Here is a 15,416-nt window from a genome sequence, read left to right as displayed (position 1 = left end):
AAACGCTGATTCTTCTGTAGAGGTTAACGCAGAATTACTCACCAGGGATTCCAGAAGTTGTTCCTATTACTTTTCCTATTCCTGCTAGTTAATAATGAAAAATGAAAGCAAAAAACACTTTTTTTGGTCACACTGTCCACTGAAATCGTCCACTGGATCTTACTTTACTTTTCTGGCTCTATTTTTACTGTTTTATACTGGAGGAATTTATGACAGCACACACATGACTGGTTTTACAAACAAACCAGTTCAAATGCAGATCAAACTCAGCACTTCTGCCCCTGATTAAAACAGAGGCTGCTGCATCCTTGTCAGCCCCTGTAACAATGATGGAAATAAGAAATGAATTCAAATAAAAACTACATTTTCCTCAATAGGATGCCTTAACAATAAAAAAAAACAAAACTGGAACCCAAAAATGTAATCAACTTGAAAATTGTTGTCAGTTTATTTTGATCAGCAGCTCTCATGGTCACAGTTATTAGATAATAAATATTTATTAGATGAGACTTTCTAGCTGTTCTGTAAGTGGCGCAGTGTTTCCACATAATACCGTCAGGTGTCTCACGTGTCTTTCAGGCCGTACGTGTAGAGAAGATGCAGACGAGTGCCTCTCTCAGCCTTGCTTCCCTGGAGTGGGCTGTAACAACACGCTGGGCTCCTTCATCTGTGGAGTGTGCCCACGAGGATACACCGGCGACGGGAAAAACTGCACACGTGAGCCATCCGCAGATTTATTCTAAAACGCCTGGACTGTTTCATTGTCTTAGGATATGTCAGGTGTTATTACCAACACATCCCACAAAGAGACCAGAACCAACAATGTGTCCGTCAGTCTCTCGGTGCTCCCCTCGGCTGTCTGTGGCTCTCAGCGCTAAGCTCAGGGCTTCCTGCCGAGACCGTGAATCTCTAAAAACAGGTCATAATTAACAGTGAGTTCCTAAAACAGCTGTGCGCTGTAGTTTTACCGAATGTTACTTAAACAAGAGAAGATAGTTGCAGCAGCAGGGTGGTGTGTGTGGGTTTGAGGTACAGTACACCACAGTGTGTGTGTGTTGGTGGTAATGAAGGAGCAGGTCACCTAGTGTGACGGTGTGGCTCACTGATGAGTTGTTGTGATGTGATGTGACACCAGAGCTCAACAGAGGAATAAAATCTATCAGGCTTTTATACTTGTTAGGAGGAAAAAGTGGTATTTTCATGAGATTAGTGGACAATAATATAATATTACCAAACATATCCTAGAAATAAAGCTCATCGAACGCTAATTCACCTCAAAGCCGCATCCTCCAGTCCAGCTGATTTTCCTTTTGTTTCCAAGGTAACAAAGACTCACCAGTGAGCACATCTGCAAGAGAAGCGCAGGTTCCACTGAGGCCCAAACCCCCGGGCCCGTCGCCCTGCTCCCGACAGCCGTGTCACCCGGGGGTCCAGTGTTTCGAAAGCACCCACGTCTCCGCGGGCTTCGTCTGCGGCCCCTGTCCTCTTGGTCTCCATGGAAACGGACGAACGTGCACAACAGTAGGTGAGAGCGAAGCTGCTCTTCCAAATCTGAACTGACGCCCGACAACGTGGACCACGTTGTGCTCTTGGTGGTTTTCATTAGCAAAGGTAGTAAGGTTAGGAAGTTCACCCCTAAAGAGAATTCAGATGAAGTGATATGTGGACACGTGTTGTTGGTTAGATGGTTTTATAGGGTTTATATGGTTTATATGGTTTTACTAACCAATCTTAGTGTCACGTTCAAAGTAGCATTTCACTCATGAAAATAATATTTCATCCAGAGAAATGAGAAATTCAGTATTCATAGATAAAAACAAAACATTTGTACGTAACACTGTTCCATGTGTAGGAAAGCACACACTCACTTTTTTTTTACTTCTTTAACTATAAAAATATTTACTTTGAGATGGATTTTGTGAGGCATATTGTTAGAGGGGCAATTTCTGTTTTAAGAAAACAGGTCATTTAAATCAATAACCCAAAAGATGAAAGAGAAAAAGAGGAGTTCACCAGTCAAACTGTTATAAATTCTGTAATGTCTTCTTTAAACTAGTGAAGTAGGTTTATCACTTTTATGTGAAAGGAAGAAAATGATCAACCAAAATGAAGCCTTATTTTACTGATGGTGTTTTTAAAAGTTGCCTGTTTTAACGTTGTCAAGCCGAGGCTGTATTCCTCTTAGTTTTTTTAAGTCGTGTCCTCTAACTTCCAGTGTTTTACAGGTCAAGGGACAGTCGGCAGTGGAGCAGATGGTCATATTCTTGGGCCAAATTCCAGCAAGGAAACGACTCCCACCTCCACCTCTTCCTCCTCTTCATCAACACCCACCTCACCCAGACGGCCCCCCGACAGGAGGACAAGACCAGACGCCGCCAGCTCCAGTATCAGGAGGACTCCCAGTGACCGAAAGACCACAGCGACGCCACAGAATCAGACCGCCACCAGAGCGTTCGCCCCCACTGTCCACAGAGGTCAGCCCAGCAGGGTGGAGTTACACCCCGACCTCACCACCAGGGGGGCCAAATGGGGGTCACCATCTCACCGTGTGACCTGCGCTGACTCTCCCTGCTTCCCCGGTGTTCCCTGTGAGCCCACAGTCAGCGGGTCCTTCAGGTGTGGACGCTGCCCGTACGGTTACACTGGAGACGGAGTCACATGTAAAGGTACTTTGTGTCAAGCTGCTCTGCCATGGGAATGATGGGGACTTGTACACGTTCAATACAGAACAAAGGTAGACAGGCAAACCTTAGGCAGTTATCCACTAATTACTTTCAGGCCTGAATGTTTGTGAAAGGGGAAGAATACGTTGTGTTTGGCCCAAATTTAGACTATTGTGCCATTCCTTCGTGGTGTAAAAATGACAATCAAGATTGTTCCCAAGTCACCAACATTTCCAGACTCCACCAACTCACCATTAAAATGATACAGCGTCACTGACACAATGTGTTTGCCTAGAAATACAGGCTGTGTATCATAGCACAATATAGCATGTTTGGGCACTTTCAAAGCATAGTTTTAAGAAATAAAAGAGAACAGAACAGAACCCATTTTAAGATTAGTAGAGAGGAATATTGTGTCTTTTGCATTAAAAAATATCTGAGCACTGTTTACATACATCTGTATTGCAATGGAACAAACTATTTATTATTTATCATCTGGTATTTAAAAAAACTTATCTCACTAAATTCCTAAGAATTAAAAAGCACCCATGTTCAGATCTAAACACTCAGACTTAGTCTGGCTCCACCGGTGGCTGAAGTTGGCTAATGTTAATGTGAATGTTCACTTGTGGCCGCAGTGGCTGCTGTTGAGCAAAGGTTATATAGTGTAGCTTTAAAATGCAAAAGAAAAAGAACAAAGGCCCGTTGATTCAAGTTTCACCAGCCCAGGATTATCCCCCCAGTCTGCTCCTTTGTGTTCAAACGAAGACTTAAAGTCATTTCAGATTATTTTGCTATTTTCATTACTGGGAGATGATCAATTCTTCACAGTCTCAGCTTCTGGTTCTTCTCATGTGTTGGAGTAGCGTGTCCTCTTGTGCTTTGATTTCAGCTGTGTGCAGGTATCAGTGTGGGAGGAACATGGAGTGCACGCTGCCAAACACCTGCACCTGCAAGGAAGGCTACACCGGATACAGCTGTCACATTGGTGAGGGGTGGGGGGGGGGAGAGCATGTCGATGTTTGCGAGGAAACAAGTTCATTAAATTGCATCAGTCTTGTAATGGACCGCTGCAACCAGTTTCTGGAGAGCGAAGCTTTGCTTGCTGTCCTGGCACATCGCTGTTAGATCACCTCCGAGGATTCGGCTCATTTACATCAGCGTGGAACTTTTGTCGCCTTTTTTTCTCCCCTCTCAGCCGTGTGTCGACCGGACTGCAAGAACCAGGGGAAGTGTGTGAAACCTGATGTGTGTGAATGTCCCACAGGCTACAGTGGGCCCACCTGTGAGGAAGGTAACCTGGACTGGATATTCACACCTGTAATACACGCTGACACACACACACACTGCTCACAGAATACTGATGAGTATCCATGTGTTGCCTCTAACCCTGTGTCGGTGTGTAGCGAACTGCGAGCCGCCATGTCAGCATGGAGGCACCTGCCTGGCCAGGAACCTGTGTACCTGCCCCTACGGATACGTGGGACCCAGATGTGAAATAAGTGAGACGTTACTGAAGTGCTTTGTCCACATTTTGTGATGTGTTTACAATTTGCATTAACGTGGCAGTTTGTCTGTACGTCGTAGGACAGTGGTGCATTTGGAAAACACAGAACTGAAATGAAACAGTGACATTCAAACATGAGAGTGGGACCAATCTCTTTACAAGAAAGTCAATCAGCAGATTTCCCAAAACGACAGTGTCTGTTTAATTTGTTTACGTGCATATGAATTGAATAGTTGGGATTTTTTTGAATTCGGGTTGTATGAGGTATTTATCCAGAGTCAGTGAGCTAAACTGAAGCTGTTTTATTGCTCTCTTCACAGCCACCAGACTCTATTGACAAAAAGAGCTATTTTACCTCACAGAACAGGAGTTGAACACTGAAGTCACATAAAAACACAAATAAACGTGCTGCTTTGTTCAACAGTCGGGGGCTGGTTTTCAGTAGCTGGCACTCACACTGACACATGCAGAAGTGTGTGTAATAATTATTCGTCTCTCTCAGTGGTGTGTAACAGGCACTGTGAAAATGGAGGCGAATGTGTTTCTCCTGATGTCTGCAAATGCAAAGCCGGCTGGTACGGACCAACATGCAACTCAGGTACAACACAACACCTGTAACCGAGCGTGCGTTCGCCCCGCAGCAACAAAGCGCTTCTATTGACATGTTTTCTTCACATGTAACACACACACACACACAGCTGTTACTGTTGCCATGACAATACAGTAAATCTTACATCACCTTAGACAACAGAAGGTACAGGCGATTCTCTGCCCTGTACTGTGGGTTCAGCTGAAAGCTTTGAATATGAATGTCTAATCAGTGGAATCGTGTCTTCCACAGCTTTCTGTAACCCCGTGTGTCTGAATGGAGGGACCTGCGTTAAGCCCGACATCTGTGCCTGTCCCAGTGGCTTCTACGGCTCTCAGTGTCAAATCGGTAAGACTGTGATGAATCCTCACCGCAGGTGACCTGTATCACTGCTGCTGTACCTCAGAGAGAGGAGAGAGACGCATCGTACCAAAAATCTGAATCCACACAGAAGGATCTGTTTATGAGATGAGGCTCTTAAACACAGTAACATTCAGGGTTAAAGAGATGTGCCGGTGTGCTCATACTGGCTTTTGTAATTGATCTCTGATATCAGTCTACCCATAACGTGATGGAGGTCCCTTTCAGGTTACAGCCGCATAAAAACAGTGAACCCTATATTGGAGTGTTTCTCGTCAGTCTTTCTCTGGTCAATTAATTCTCTATTCAAAACGTACCATTTGCTCCACGTGGGTCACTAAGCTCCAAAGCTTAGAAGAATTACATTAGTTTGGGCTTAGAAAGTCTAACAGCTGTTTCAGTGGCAACAATGATATTTTTCGGGGAAACTGTATTCTTGTTGTTTTTATATATATATATATATGTAGCAGTGCTGAGGGTTTGTTTCCACTAACGATCTGGTGATTATTCACGGACTCCTGCAGACAGACATACTTCCCCTCCCCTCTGCATAAACAGGCCTGGGTTCAGGGCTTACCAGCTTATCACCTTCTCTGACTTTCAGCATGGCATACAGTAATTATGCACAAGAGGTTAAAGGTTATGCCAATATTTCCTTTAAAAAAAACAAGTTTACAGATCTGAATCACATTCCTATTGGCCGTGTGCACAATGCCTCCTGGCAGCTCCTCAGTATAATATTGCTGTGTTTGGCAGCTGTGTGCAGCCCCCCTTGTAAGAATGGAGGTCAGTGTATGAGGAACAATGTATGCTCCTGCCCTGAAGGCTACACAGGAAAAAGATGTCAAAGGAGTAAGTAAAATCACCGCCTGCATGATTCAACGCATTCTTATTTTGAGTAGCAGGTGGAAATATGGTTATCTGCTGTGTGCACAAATATGCTCCAGGTGTCTGTGAGCCAATGTGCATGAACAAAGGCAAGTGTGTGGGACCCAACACGTGTTCCTGTGCATCAGGGTGGAGAGGGAAGAGGTGCAACATACGTAAGTATGAAGATCACGCGGTAGTGTCTGCATGTAGTTAGACTGCCAATGAATCATGTATGCAATCTGCATTTTGCTCCCTGTCTAAGGTTAGGTTTATTCAGGAAGGTTAGGCTTAAACTTGGGCCCCATTTTTACATATTTTGGGTTCAAAATGACTGACATGGTACATATGAATAGCAAAAATGAAAGTTCAAGTCATTCTGAACAATGCAACAATAGGGTCCAGTTTTAATACTGAAAGCTGCAGCTGGGAAAAGAATCCCACTAAATGTGAACTTGATAGAAAAATAAATTTCGCCCTCTTGCCACTGTAATTTACATTACAAGTGTCAGTACATATGAATAAATGGCAAAACATCCATTTCTTTACTTTCATATCTACATAGCAACAGTACTTTTCATACAAAACAAGGAATAGTACTTTCAAGTGGTCTTACATCCCAACCTAACATCCTGTCTCAACAGGAAATACCTCAAATATAAGGAACAAAGTGCACCACGAGCTAAGAGCTTTTTTACATGGGGTTTTCTCTGGTTTAATAAGAATATATACAGTATTTTATGCTTGTATGCACTTCATAAACAATGTGAAATTATGAACCCTTTTCGATGCACCGCTGCGTCCAGGTCGCAGATGTGGTGTGGCAGTGTGTGTGTGTGTGTGTGTGTGTGTGTGTGTGTGTGTGTGTGTGTGTGTGTTCACGCTTCCCTCTGTGTTCTCATTGTAGCCGTCTGTCTGCAAAAGTGTAAAAATGGTGGCGAGTGTTTGGGACCAAACACCTGCCAGTGCCCCAGCGGGTGGGAAGGCCTCCAGTGTCAAACACGTGAGTTTATTCATACTGAAACAGCAGAGTGGTGAGCTTGGCGTCAGGATACGCAGACAGATGTATTCTCTCAGGCTGTATTGGTTAGATTTCTTTTCTAATAATGCGACCGTGACGGTTAAAACAGAGCCTGTGATATTGTTTCCCCCCTCAGCGGTCTGTAAGCAGCGGTGCCTGAACGGAGGGAGGTGTGTCCTTCCTGACTACTGCCACTGTCGGAAAGGCTACATGGGCCTCACCTGTGCAGTGAAGGTCAGCACTGGAGTCACACTTCATACTAGAGTACACGTCTCTGTGCAGCTCAGTGGGGAAAGTGCTAAGCGGCACTAATAACTCCAGGGTTAATGGCTGTACTCCCCCAGTTCTTGCCTCGTGCACTGGGGTTAGATTTGAGTCCAATGCTGGCATTTCTCTCAAAGATGAATACCTGCTCATGTTTGAAAAACCCAGGAGGTCATTTGATAGTCACAGGAAGGGAATATTTTTTCATCCAGATGGTCGGTAGTCTTTGAGGATCCTGGAAACGCCTTGAGAAACAGCAGTGAGCGACGTTCCAGCCGCTTAGCTCCAGGCTACAAAGAACCACCCCTGATACTGTAATAGAAGGATTAAAAGGCATCCACCACCTTGGAAAGACTGAAAATGTTAATATGCGAAATCTCATTTTAATGAATGTGTGTTTGCCTCTGCAGGCGTCATTAGCGTGATGAAAGGGGATGAGAGGAGCTACAAAATGCACAAAGCAAGAAGAGAGCGCCGTCAATTGTAGTCTGTGTGTGTGTGTGTGTTTGTGTGTGTGTGTGTGTGTGTGTGTGTGTTGATACTGGCATGAATGTGTCGCTCTGTGCACACGTGGACGCGAACAGAGGGATTTGACGTATTGCACTTGTCTTTCTGTCCCTGTACATCACTACCTCAAGGCTCGCAGCGACACAAGTCTGTCGAATGCAGTCCTGTAAAATAAGCAAACTACAAATGAATCTGTGTCGATATTAATTAATCCATCAGCTGCAGGTTATTACCGAGCAAGCTTTTAGTTTTAGATTTTTCACAATTTAGCCAAATCATAGCCTGGTGTAACTTTTACCAAACTGTTTGTTTCTTACTTAAGAGTAAAACAACGGACATGTGCTTTATTGATTATGTCGGATTAGATGGTGCACATCAGCAACTTGTTTTAGAATGAAGACGTTCATATGAATATGTGGCAGTTTAATAAAAATCCGCATTTGTTTGCTTTCCTTCATTGCTTTCATTAATATATTGTTTGATTGGGCATGTTTAAGATATGGACTGCTATCCATTTACACTGAAACAAAACATGTATATTAAAGCAAATGACCACCTGTTGGTGTTAAAATGTCGGGTTTGTTTTCTAGAAGAACATCTGTAAAGACCAGATTACACTGTGGTACAAGTTACATGTGACAAAATAAAGAAAATGTGTTGTTTCTATATTTTTGTGTTTGGAAATGAACTTCGATAATGAATGCAAGTCACTCTTTTATTCATTTAATGACACAAATTAAAGCATGTTTATACAGTCAAATGAGAACAATAAACAGGTTCATTAGTGTTTCTTAAAAAAGAATTACATATCATACACATGGTAAAAAAAAAAATGGAAAAACTACCAAAGTTTCCGCTAAATAAAACAAATTGTCCTCATCAGCATTGAGTCCCTTAATGGGCCTCACTGACCTTTGACCCCGGAAAGGTCAAACTAGTGGGACTTTTTCCTCTCCTCGCAGCGAGGGCCAGAGAAAGGGGGGCGACAGCGGCATTTGTCGGGAGAAATGCACTTCCCTCCGTTCAGGCAGGGCTGAGCGCACACAGCTACAGCCGAGAGACAAACAGACAAAAGAAACGACAAAAAAAAAAAAAAATGCGTTTAATCGTTTGTAAAGCCTGAGAAACGAGGGATGCTTGTAAATCCAAGCAGCACAGATCCAGCAACGGGAGGTGAGAGGTGTCTCCGTGTCTGCGCTTTGCCACATCTGGAAAAGCACTGAGCAGAAAACTCTCCCCGAGCAGACACGTACATACAATTTATATCATTCTCTGCTGTTTGGCAGACCGATACCTGCGCCATTCGTCTTCTCACTGAGATGGAGACAGTTTACAGGGATCCAGGGAACGGAAAACTGAGCAGAGGTCGACCGAGTTGAGCCGGGGAGGAGGAAGAAGACAGACAAAAGAAATTGTGCTTGTAAAGTGCATTGATGCAAGTGTTTTGGACTCACCGGTGTGGCAGGCACCACCCAGCCACCCCTCCGGACAGCTGCAGACCCCTGGAGCCACACAGATCCCCCCGTTCCTGCAGCCTTGGGGACAGATCGCTGCACGGGAGAACAAACCATAGAAAGGCATTCTCGGTGAGCCAGGAAGGTGTGATCTGATCTGAGTAAAGGTGACACACATTCACTGGATGCAGAGGTGTTAGGTGAGATGATCTGGAGCTGAGAACTACTTTCTCTCAGAATCAGGTTAGCTTTGGGGTGAGGGTGGCAGCACAGGAGACCGAAGTCTGAGAAATGTGTGTTCACCGCTGGGGTTTTGGTGATCTTGGGAGGTCAACAATCTAGCTATAAAGCCACACAGCTATTGAAGATTCTGGGGAAAAATGTTTCGCTAAGCCCCACTTGAACTGCAATTAACTGCCAAGAATGTCTCGGCCATCATTCACAAGCTGTAAATGCAACTGACATTCGCAGTGTTTTAGTGGGCTGCTGCTGCTGATGAATGGCTGTAGCTGAGAGAAGGCCTCCACTTGGTGACTTTGACCTGTGGTGTTAACGGGGTAATTAGATACGGCTATAAACGGACCCTCTTGGCATTTGGAGCCGCTCCAGCTTGAGGGGCAGATGCACTTGGCCACTCCGTTGACGGCGATGCATTCCCCTCCGTTCCAGCACCCCCCATCACATGTCACTGCAAAACACAGACGCAGATCACACCCATCAGCAGCGATGTAGACGAGATAAGCTCCCGTCCTTACCCGTTTTCCACTGCACTGAGATTAAAAATATATAACTTGGTCATGTTTCCAAATTCCCCAACAACAATCCACCTGTAAATTGTTTTGACTATACACCACATTTTATCTATTCGTTTTACTGTTCACTTATACTTTTGGTAAATGTTTCCACCCTACACGAGCTGTCCAAATCAGTGCAACTAACCCAGGAATTTTAAACAGGGCTTTGTGTGACTGTTTTTTTTTAAAAGTTTAGTTGATCTAACAAAGTCCCATGTTCTAACACAAAGGCAGCGGTAGAGCAGCTACTGTTTCTGGTTAAACAAAACTAAAATATACCCAAGTTATCCTTTAATGTGTTTGCCAAAAACAGACACAATGAAAGACATTTACTCTTAAATAATGTCATAACCATCTTTTAAAAGGCCAGTATGTGTGATATGATATGACCTCATTCTGATAACCTAACCGTTAGGCTCATTTATGATGGCAGCACATAAAGGTTGCAGGCTAGTTCCTGGAGAAAGCTGCTCTGCTTTCCCACAGGAGCTGAGAAGGAATCTGGTGCATGTCTGCTGAAAGGGGGACAGCTGTGAGCTGGAATGTGAGGATGTGCTTCTACTGTATGACATGGAAGAAGGGAAATACAGGGTGCATACTAGTTACTGCAGGGCGGACTCAGAATCTTAACTGTTGGGGCCACCTGATGTTTCATGCAAACTGCAAACAAACCTGCTGACCTTTGTGACAATATCTTCCTCCAAACCCTGGCGGACATCTGCATTTTCCAGGGCGAAGACACTCTCCTCCATTCTTACATTTGGGATAACAGTTGGCTGCATTCACACAAGAACACACAAGACTTTGACCTTACTGTTTTCACTCTGGTTCAAAGCTCTGGTCATCTTTATTTGTAACGTGTTAATCTCAAATACCGTAAAAGTTGGTGGCAAAAAAGGCATTTTATGTGTTAAAAGATGTTTTCCCCCATCAAAGCTATGGCTATGTTTCGGCTTATGTGGACACAAATCTGAGTAATACAATTCCTGCAATAAACTGATGTCAGCTACATTAAACCTGCCATAATGTGAACACATGTATTTTGCTTTATTGTTGTTAATATTTGCAGTAATATGTAGTACCCAGTAGAGGAAGAACTACTCAGATATTGTACTTAAATAAAAGTACCATTAACACACTGTAGAAGTAATATGTTGTATTAAATTACTACAAGTACAAAAGTATTGCAATCAAATACTACTTGAAGTACCAAGCGTAGTGTCTACATCACTTTAGTTTGTTGCAGCTGGTAAAGTTGAAGAGTTATTAACAAATGTACAAGACTTTGTGTGCTGCATATCTTGTGAATTTCCCATCAGGGATCAATAAGGTTTTTTATTTTTATCATAATCTATGATCATACTTCACAGTTTATTTGATTATATTTTGCATTGTTAAACTGAATCTGCAAATTGGCTAAAAATAGCAAATAAAGGTGAGGTACAAGTACCTACAATTGTACTTAAGTGGGCTAAAGTAGTGCAGTAAATGTACTTAGGTTACATTTCACCTCTGGTGCGTTTAAGTGAATAACAATTAGGACTCAGGGTCTTTATTGCAATAAACACAAATCTCTATCAGCACTGTTTTTCTATAGGAGGAATACACAGGAACAGTGTACTGACACACTGGAACAAAATAAAGTACTTTTTTTTTTTAACAAAGTAAAACTTAGCCACTCTTTTCCACATTAAATGCATTTAAATATGAGCGTAGACAAAAGCTTTGTAACATCACCATACTGGCAGCTCTCTCCCTCGTAGCCCCTGGAGCAGAAGCATGTGTTGTTGCGGATGCACACTCCTGCGTGTTCGCACTGCGGTTCGCACTTCGCTTTGGGGTCAAAAACGAACCCGACCGCGACTCCGCGTGGCGCGTCCGAGCCCGCGGAGCAAACGGCGAGCAGAGCCGCCGCCAAGGAGGCCCAGAGCACCGCGGAGCCGGGACCCGGGGCAGCCATGTTTGGTCTACTTCTGTCGCTCAAGTGGGGAGAAGAAGGAACGGACGCGGCCGGAGGAGAAAGTCCCGTCAAACGCAGAGAGAGAGAGACCTCTTCACGTCGCCCCCGCTGTTGCACAGAAGGAAACTTCAAGCAGGTTAATGCGGGGGGGGGAGCAGGGCAGGCGGGGCCCAGAGGGGAGAGGGGAGAGGTTTGGGGGGGCTGGTTTATTTCTATAATTCAGGTATGCGATAAATTGTGAAAATGGTTTTGGGCCTTTGGTAACTGTTGGAGGAACACTGGACTTAATACACGAGTCAAAGAACATTTATTAATGCTAATTTTGAAGCTGTTACGTAATTTAAACGTTTTGGCTAATCTTAGCTAATTGCGGTAAGCAGTTATGCTACTAACTAGCTAAAAGCACTTTCTTAATCCAGTATGGTTAACTAACTAGTTAGCTAACTAGCAGACAAAGGGCCAAACCAGTTGTCCAGTTAAAAGCTATTGTTCTACTGAGCTAGTTTGAGGAGTCTTGCTAGCATGAAGTAACTAATGTTAGCTAACCCTGACTAACTGTTGGCTAACCCTGACTAACTGTTAGCTAACCCTGAGTAACTGTTAGCTAACCCTGAGTAACTGTTAGCTAACCCTGACTGACTAGCTAGTTGCCCCCATTGACCCAGTCAGAACAAGGTCACTTAATATGTTCCAAACCTCAGGGGTGGGTCAGTCACTGCGAACTGTGGCCACACTTTATTTCAACCTCTGGAGGAAAGTTTTCAGAGGTACCACATGTGTCAGATATGTCAGTGGGGTAAAACTCACAAGGAGGAGCCTTTAGTTTCCCAGTGTGTGCTCACATACTGTACAGTAAAATAAAGACCACAAGCCCATTATGTTCAAACACGTCGATATTAAAAATACATAGAGATACAGCCAAAGGTACGACACACCCAGTATCACCATTGTGTTAAAACTATTAATGTATAAAGAGAGTTGTGGTGTGGTTGTAGTATGACATGTCCACTGGGACATTCACTTTACATCCAGTAGAATCACGCCTTTACTTATTTAAGTTTTGAGATGCCCTACTCTGAGGTTTTCTGTGTGTCTATCTAAATACAGCATCGGTGAACAGTTAGATGGTATCAATGCCCAGTTTACCCTGGATAATCCACAGATAATCCAACTATTGATGGCATGTTGTGTTGATTGTCCAGATAAACAGGGACACTGTTTCTGAGAGGCCATCACTTTTCATGGAACATTTCAGTGCCCTCATCAATCCAAATTTGATGAACTTCCATTGTATTGAAATGACGAATGAAGATCTGTGCAAATGAAACCACAACTCGCTGCATGGCTGCATGCTGTAGTGTTTGCATTCTTGTGAAGGGGAAACCACAGCCAATTGGCGACCAAAGGCAGGAAAATGGTTCATTGTGGAGGCAACTGGCTTATTTTCTGAATGCAAGACCTGTTTTAAGATGAGTTCAAGTAGAACACATGTGGAAAAGCCATTTCCTTTCACCTGGTGAGAGGAAGTGCTGGGCCTTTATGAGCTCTGGGGTGAGGGGAAGGGCTGCAGTAATGGCAATAACACAACCAAATCAGTGGCGGATACAGCTCTCACTATGGAAGCCTATAGGGGACTATATTAAAATGATAATGTGAACTTGAAAAGGACAATGTGATTCCACAATAGCACTATCATTTTCCATATCGATTACATGTGTGTGAAAATTAAAATAATCACATTTTAATTTTCACACATTTGTGTGTGTATTCTATGACAATATAACTCTGATATTTAATTTTCCAGGTTGCACCTTTTACAGTGGCCAATATTCAACCAGTATTTCAAATTTGAAACTGAAAATGCAATCTAAACAATGTAACCTGACTTATGCAAGCTTTATGTTAAACAATGTTTAACATTTTATTTCTGTTTAACTTCTGTTCAGTTCACAATATTTAAATGCAATAAGCAGAACAGGGCTGTAAATGTATTGCGTTTACATTATTGTGTTACACCAGCCTTGCAGCCAAAAAGAGAATGCAGTCTGTCCTCTCATCATCATCATCATCATCATCATCATCATTAAGGTGGGTCTTCAGTCATTCTCTGCAGGCTGGGCACCACAGGCTACCTATCAGAACCTGACTTCCATGGTCATTTTGTGTGAAGTCTATTGTGCTGTTCCTCTGAGAGGCTGCTAAGGCCTTGGACAGTACACCCTCTAGTGTACTGTCTTAATAAAAAAGAATTGCAGTCAAATTGGCAACACTCCTCACACTGCTAGTTTTAGCGGCGGAAGATTCGTTTTGTCACTACAGGATGAAGTCTAATATAGTCCACCGTAGACTTCCATAGTCTCTGTCCAGTGAAACCTGTTGACAGAAAGCTAACAGGAAAGAAGCTTTCCATATTGTTCAGTTTGTTTCTGCTCAAAAATGTAACTTTTGCCTTTTTTCCATGAAAAACAGCAGAGCTCCACTCTTTGCATGTCACAACTGACAATGATTGTACAAACTTCTCTATGCTGGCTACCAGTTTGCAGCTTATTGCTTACTGCTTGCTGCTCATTCATTGCAAGTCACTCTGGATAAGCAGCTACAATGTCAGGCAATTTGTTGTGTGGACCATTCAGGAACTGGTTTGTTGAACATTGCTGAGTCCAGTCTTGGCAAAGTAAAACTCTGAGATTCTCATTTTCCACACAGCTCAGCCTGAGATAGTTCTGCATTACAACTTCAGTTTAGATCCAAACAAGTGGTGAGCTTATTTGCTCGGTGATTATTCATTGTGATACATTCAGTTTGACAAGCATATTGTTAGCAATAGCAAAGCATAGGCTGGCTTAATTCTGAGTATGCAGTGGAAGGCAGGAAATAACTCTGTCCATCATAATATGGCTTAATTATCAAAGAAGAGAAAAATTAAAGTGGAATAAATGATAGCAAAAAAATGGCACATTGGAAGATGGCACATTTTTGACATATAGTGGATTTTTTTAGGCTTGTGCTGATATTTCAGAGTGAAACAAACCTGTTAATGTCAACCGATTCCATTTTTATACAATAAAGATATTTATTGTAGAAACGTAGGGCAAGGATGTTAAATTTGCAAGTGTGACAAATATGTACTGAAGGAGATTATTTAATTAACAGTTAATCATTAAATCTATTGTCAAAATAGCAGTTAGATTAAAGACAACAAAAAAGTGAAGTAAAAAAGTTCACTAGGAATAATTAAGAAGGTTCTCTTTGTATATCTGCCAACACATACTCTGAATCTGATCCTAATGTATCCTTGATAAGATACAGAGATTGAATACCCTGTCTTCCAGAAGTTGTCTTCCAGAAGCAGAAAAGGGAAAACTGATGCTGGTCGTGTATATGTATACGTGTTTTTAGTTTTTGGCCACATGTACTCAAGCGAAGCTCC

At 42.9% G+C, this 15,416-nt stretch overlaps 2 protein-coding genes across 2 annotated transcripts in view; one reads left to right on the top strand and one right to left on the bottom strand.

Moving 5' to 3' along the window:
• Positions 1 to 8,277, top strand: part of vwde (von Willebrand factor D and EGF domains) — a 30,134-nt gene extending 21,857 nt beyond the window's left edge. Inside the window, exons 19-31 of the mRNA XM_070835636.1 lie at positions 580 to 711; positions 1,322 to 1,525; positions 2,226 to 2,666; positions 3,556 to 3,651; positions 3,862 to 3,957; positions 4,070 to 4,165; positions 4,673 to 4,768; positions 5,012 to 5,107; positions 5,876 to 5,971; positions 6,067 to 6,162; positions 6,894 to 6,989; positions 7,144 to 7,241; positions 7,682 to 8,277. Of these exons, the coding sequence (XP_070691737.1) occupies positions 580 to 711; positions 1,322 to 1,525; positions 2,226 to 2,666; positions 3,556 to 3,651; positions 3,862 to 3,957; positions 4,070 to 4,165; positions 4,673 to 4,768; positions 5,012 to 5,107; positions 5,876 to 5,971; positions 6,067 to 6,162; positions 6,894 to 6,989; positions 7,144 to 7,241; positions 7,682 to 7,696 (1,658 nt within the window). The 3' untranslated portion in view covers positions 7,697 to 8,277. The remainder of the gene's footprint in view (positions 1 to 579; positions 712 to 1,321; positions 1,526 to 2,225; positions 2,667 to 3,555; positions 3,652 to 3,861; positions 3,958 to 4,069; positions 4,166 to 4,672; positions 4,769 to 5,011; positions 5,108 to 5,875; positions 5,972 to 6,066; positions 6,163 to 6,893; positions 6,990 to 7,143; positions 7,242 to 7,681) is intronic.
• A 248-nt stretch (positions 8,278 to 8,525) lies between these two features.
• Positions 8,526 to 12,088, bottom strand: seraf (Schwann cell-specific EGF-like repeat autocrine factor). Its single transcript, XM_070835903.1, has 5 exons — positions 11,764 to 12,088; positions 10,707 to 10,802; positions 9,816 to 9,920; positions 9,233 to 9,328; positions 8,526 to 8,825 (listed from the first exon to the last, which is right to left on the bottom strand). The coding sequence occupies exons 1-5, from the start codon at positions 11,984 to 11,986 to the stop codon at positions 8,713 to 8,715; spliced, it is 633 nt and encodes a 210-aa protein (XP_070692004.1). The 5' UTR covers positions 11,987 to 12,088; the 3' UTR covers positions 8,526 to 8,712.
• Positions 12,089 to 15,416: the final 3,328 nt, after the last annotated feature.

Source organism: Pempheris klunzingeri, chromosome 8 (genome assembly GCF_042242105.1).
Source record: "Pempheris klunzingeri isolate RE-2024b chromosome 8, fPemKlu1.hap1, whole genome shotgun sequence".
NCBI lineage: Eukaryota > Metazoa > Chordata > Actinopteri > Acropomatiformes > Pempheridae > Pempheris > Pempheris klunzingeri.
The sequence above is the reverse complement of the archived record's forward strand: the minus strand, read 5'-3'. Positions and strand labels throughout refer to the sequence as shown.

Bases quoted from the DNA above. Each gene is read 5' to 3' on its own strand.
- seraf (XM_070835903.1), bottom strand. From the start codon at position 11,986: ATGGCTGCCCCGGGTCCCGGCTCCGCGGTGCTCTGGGCCTCCTTGGCG. The intron at 10,803-11,763 runs GTGATGTTACAA...GTGTGAATGCAG, and splicing joins GGGAGAGAGCTGCCAGTATG to CCAACTGTTATCCCAAATGT. The intron at 9,921-10,706 runs GTCAGCAGGTTT...TGTGTTTTGCAG, and splicing joins AGGAAGATATTGTCACAAAG to TGACATGTGATGGGGGGTGC.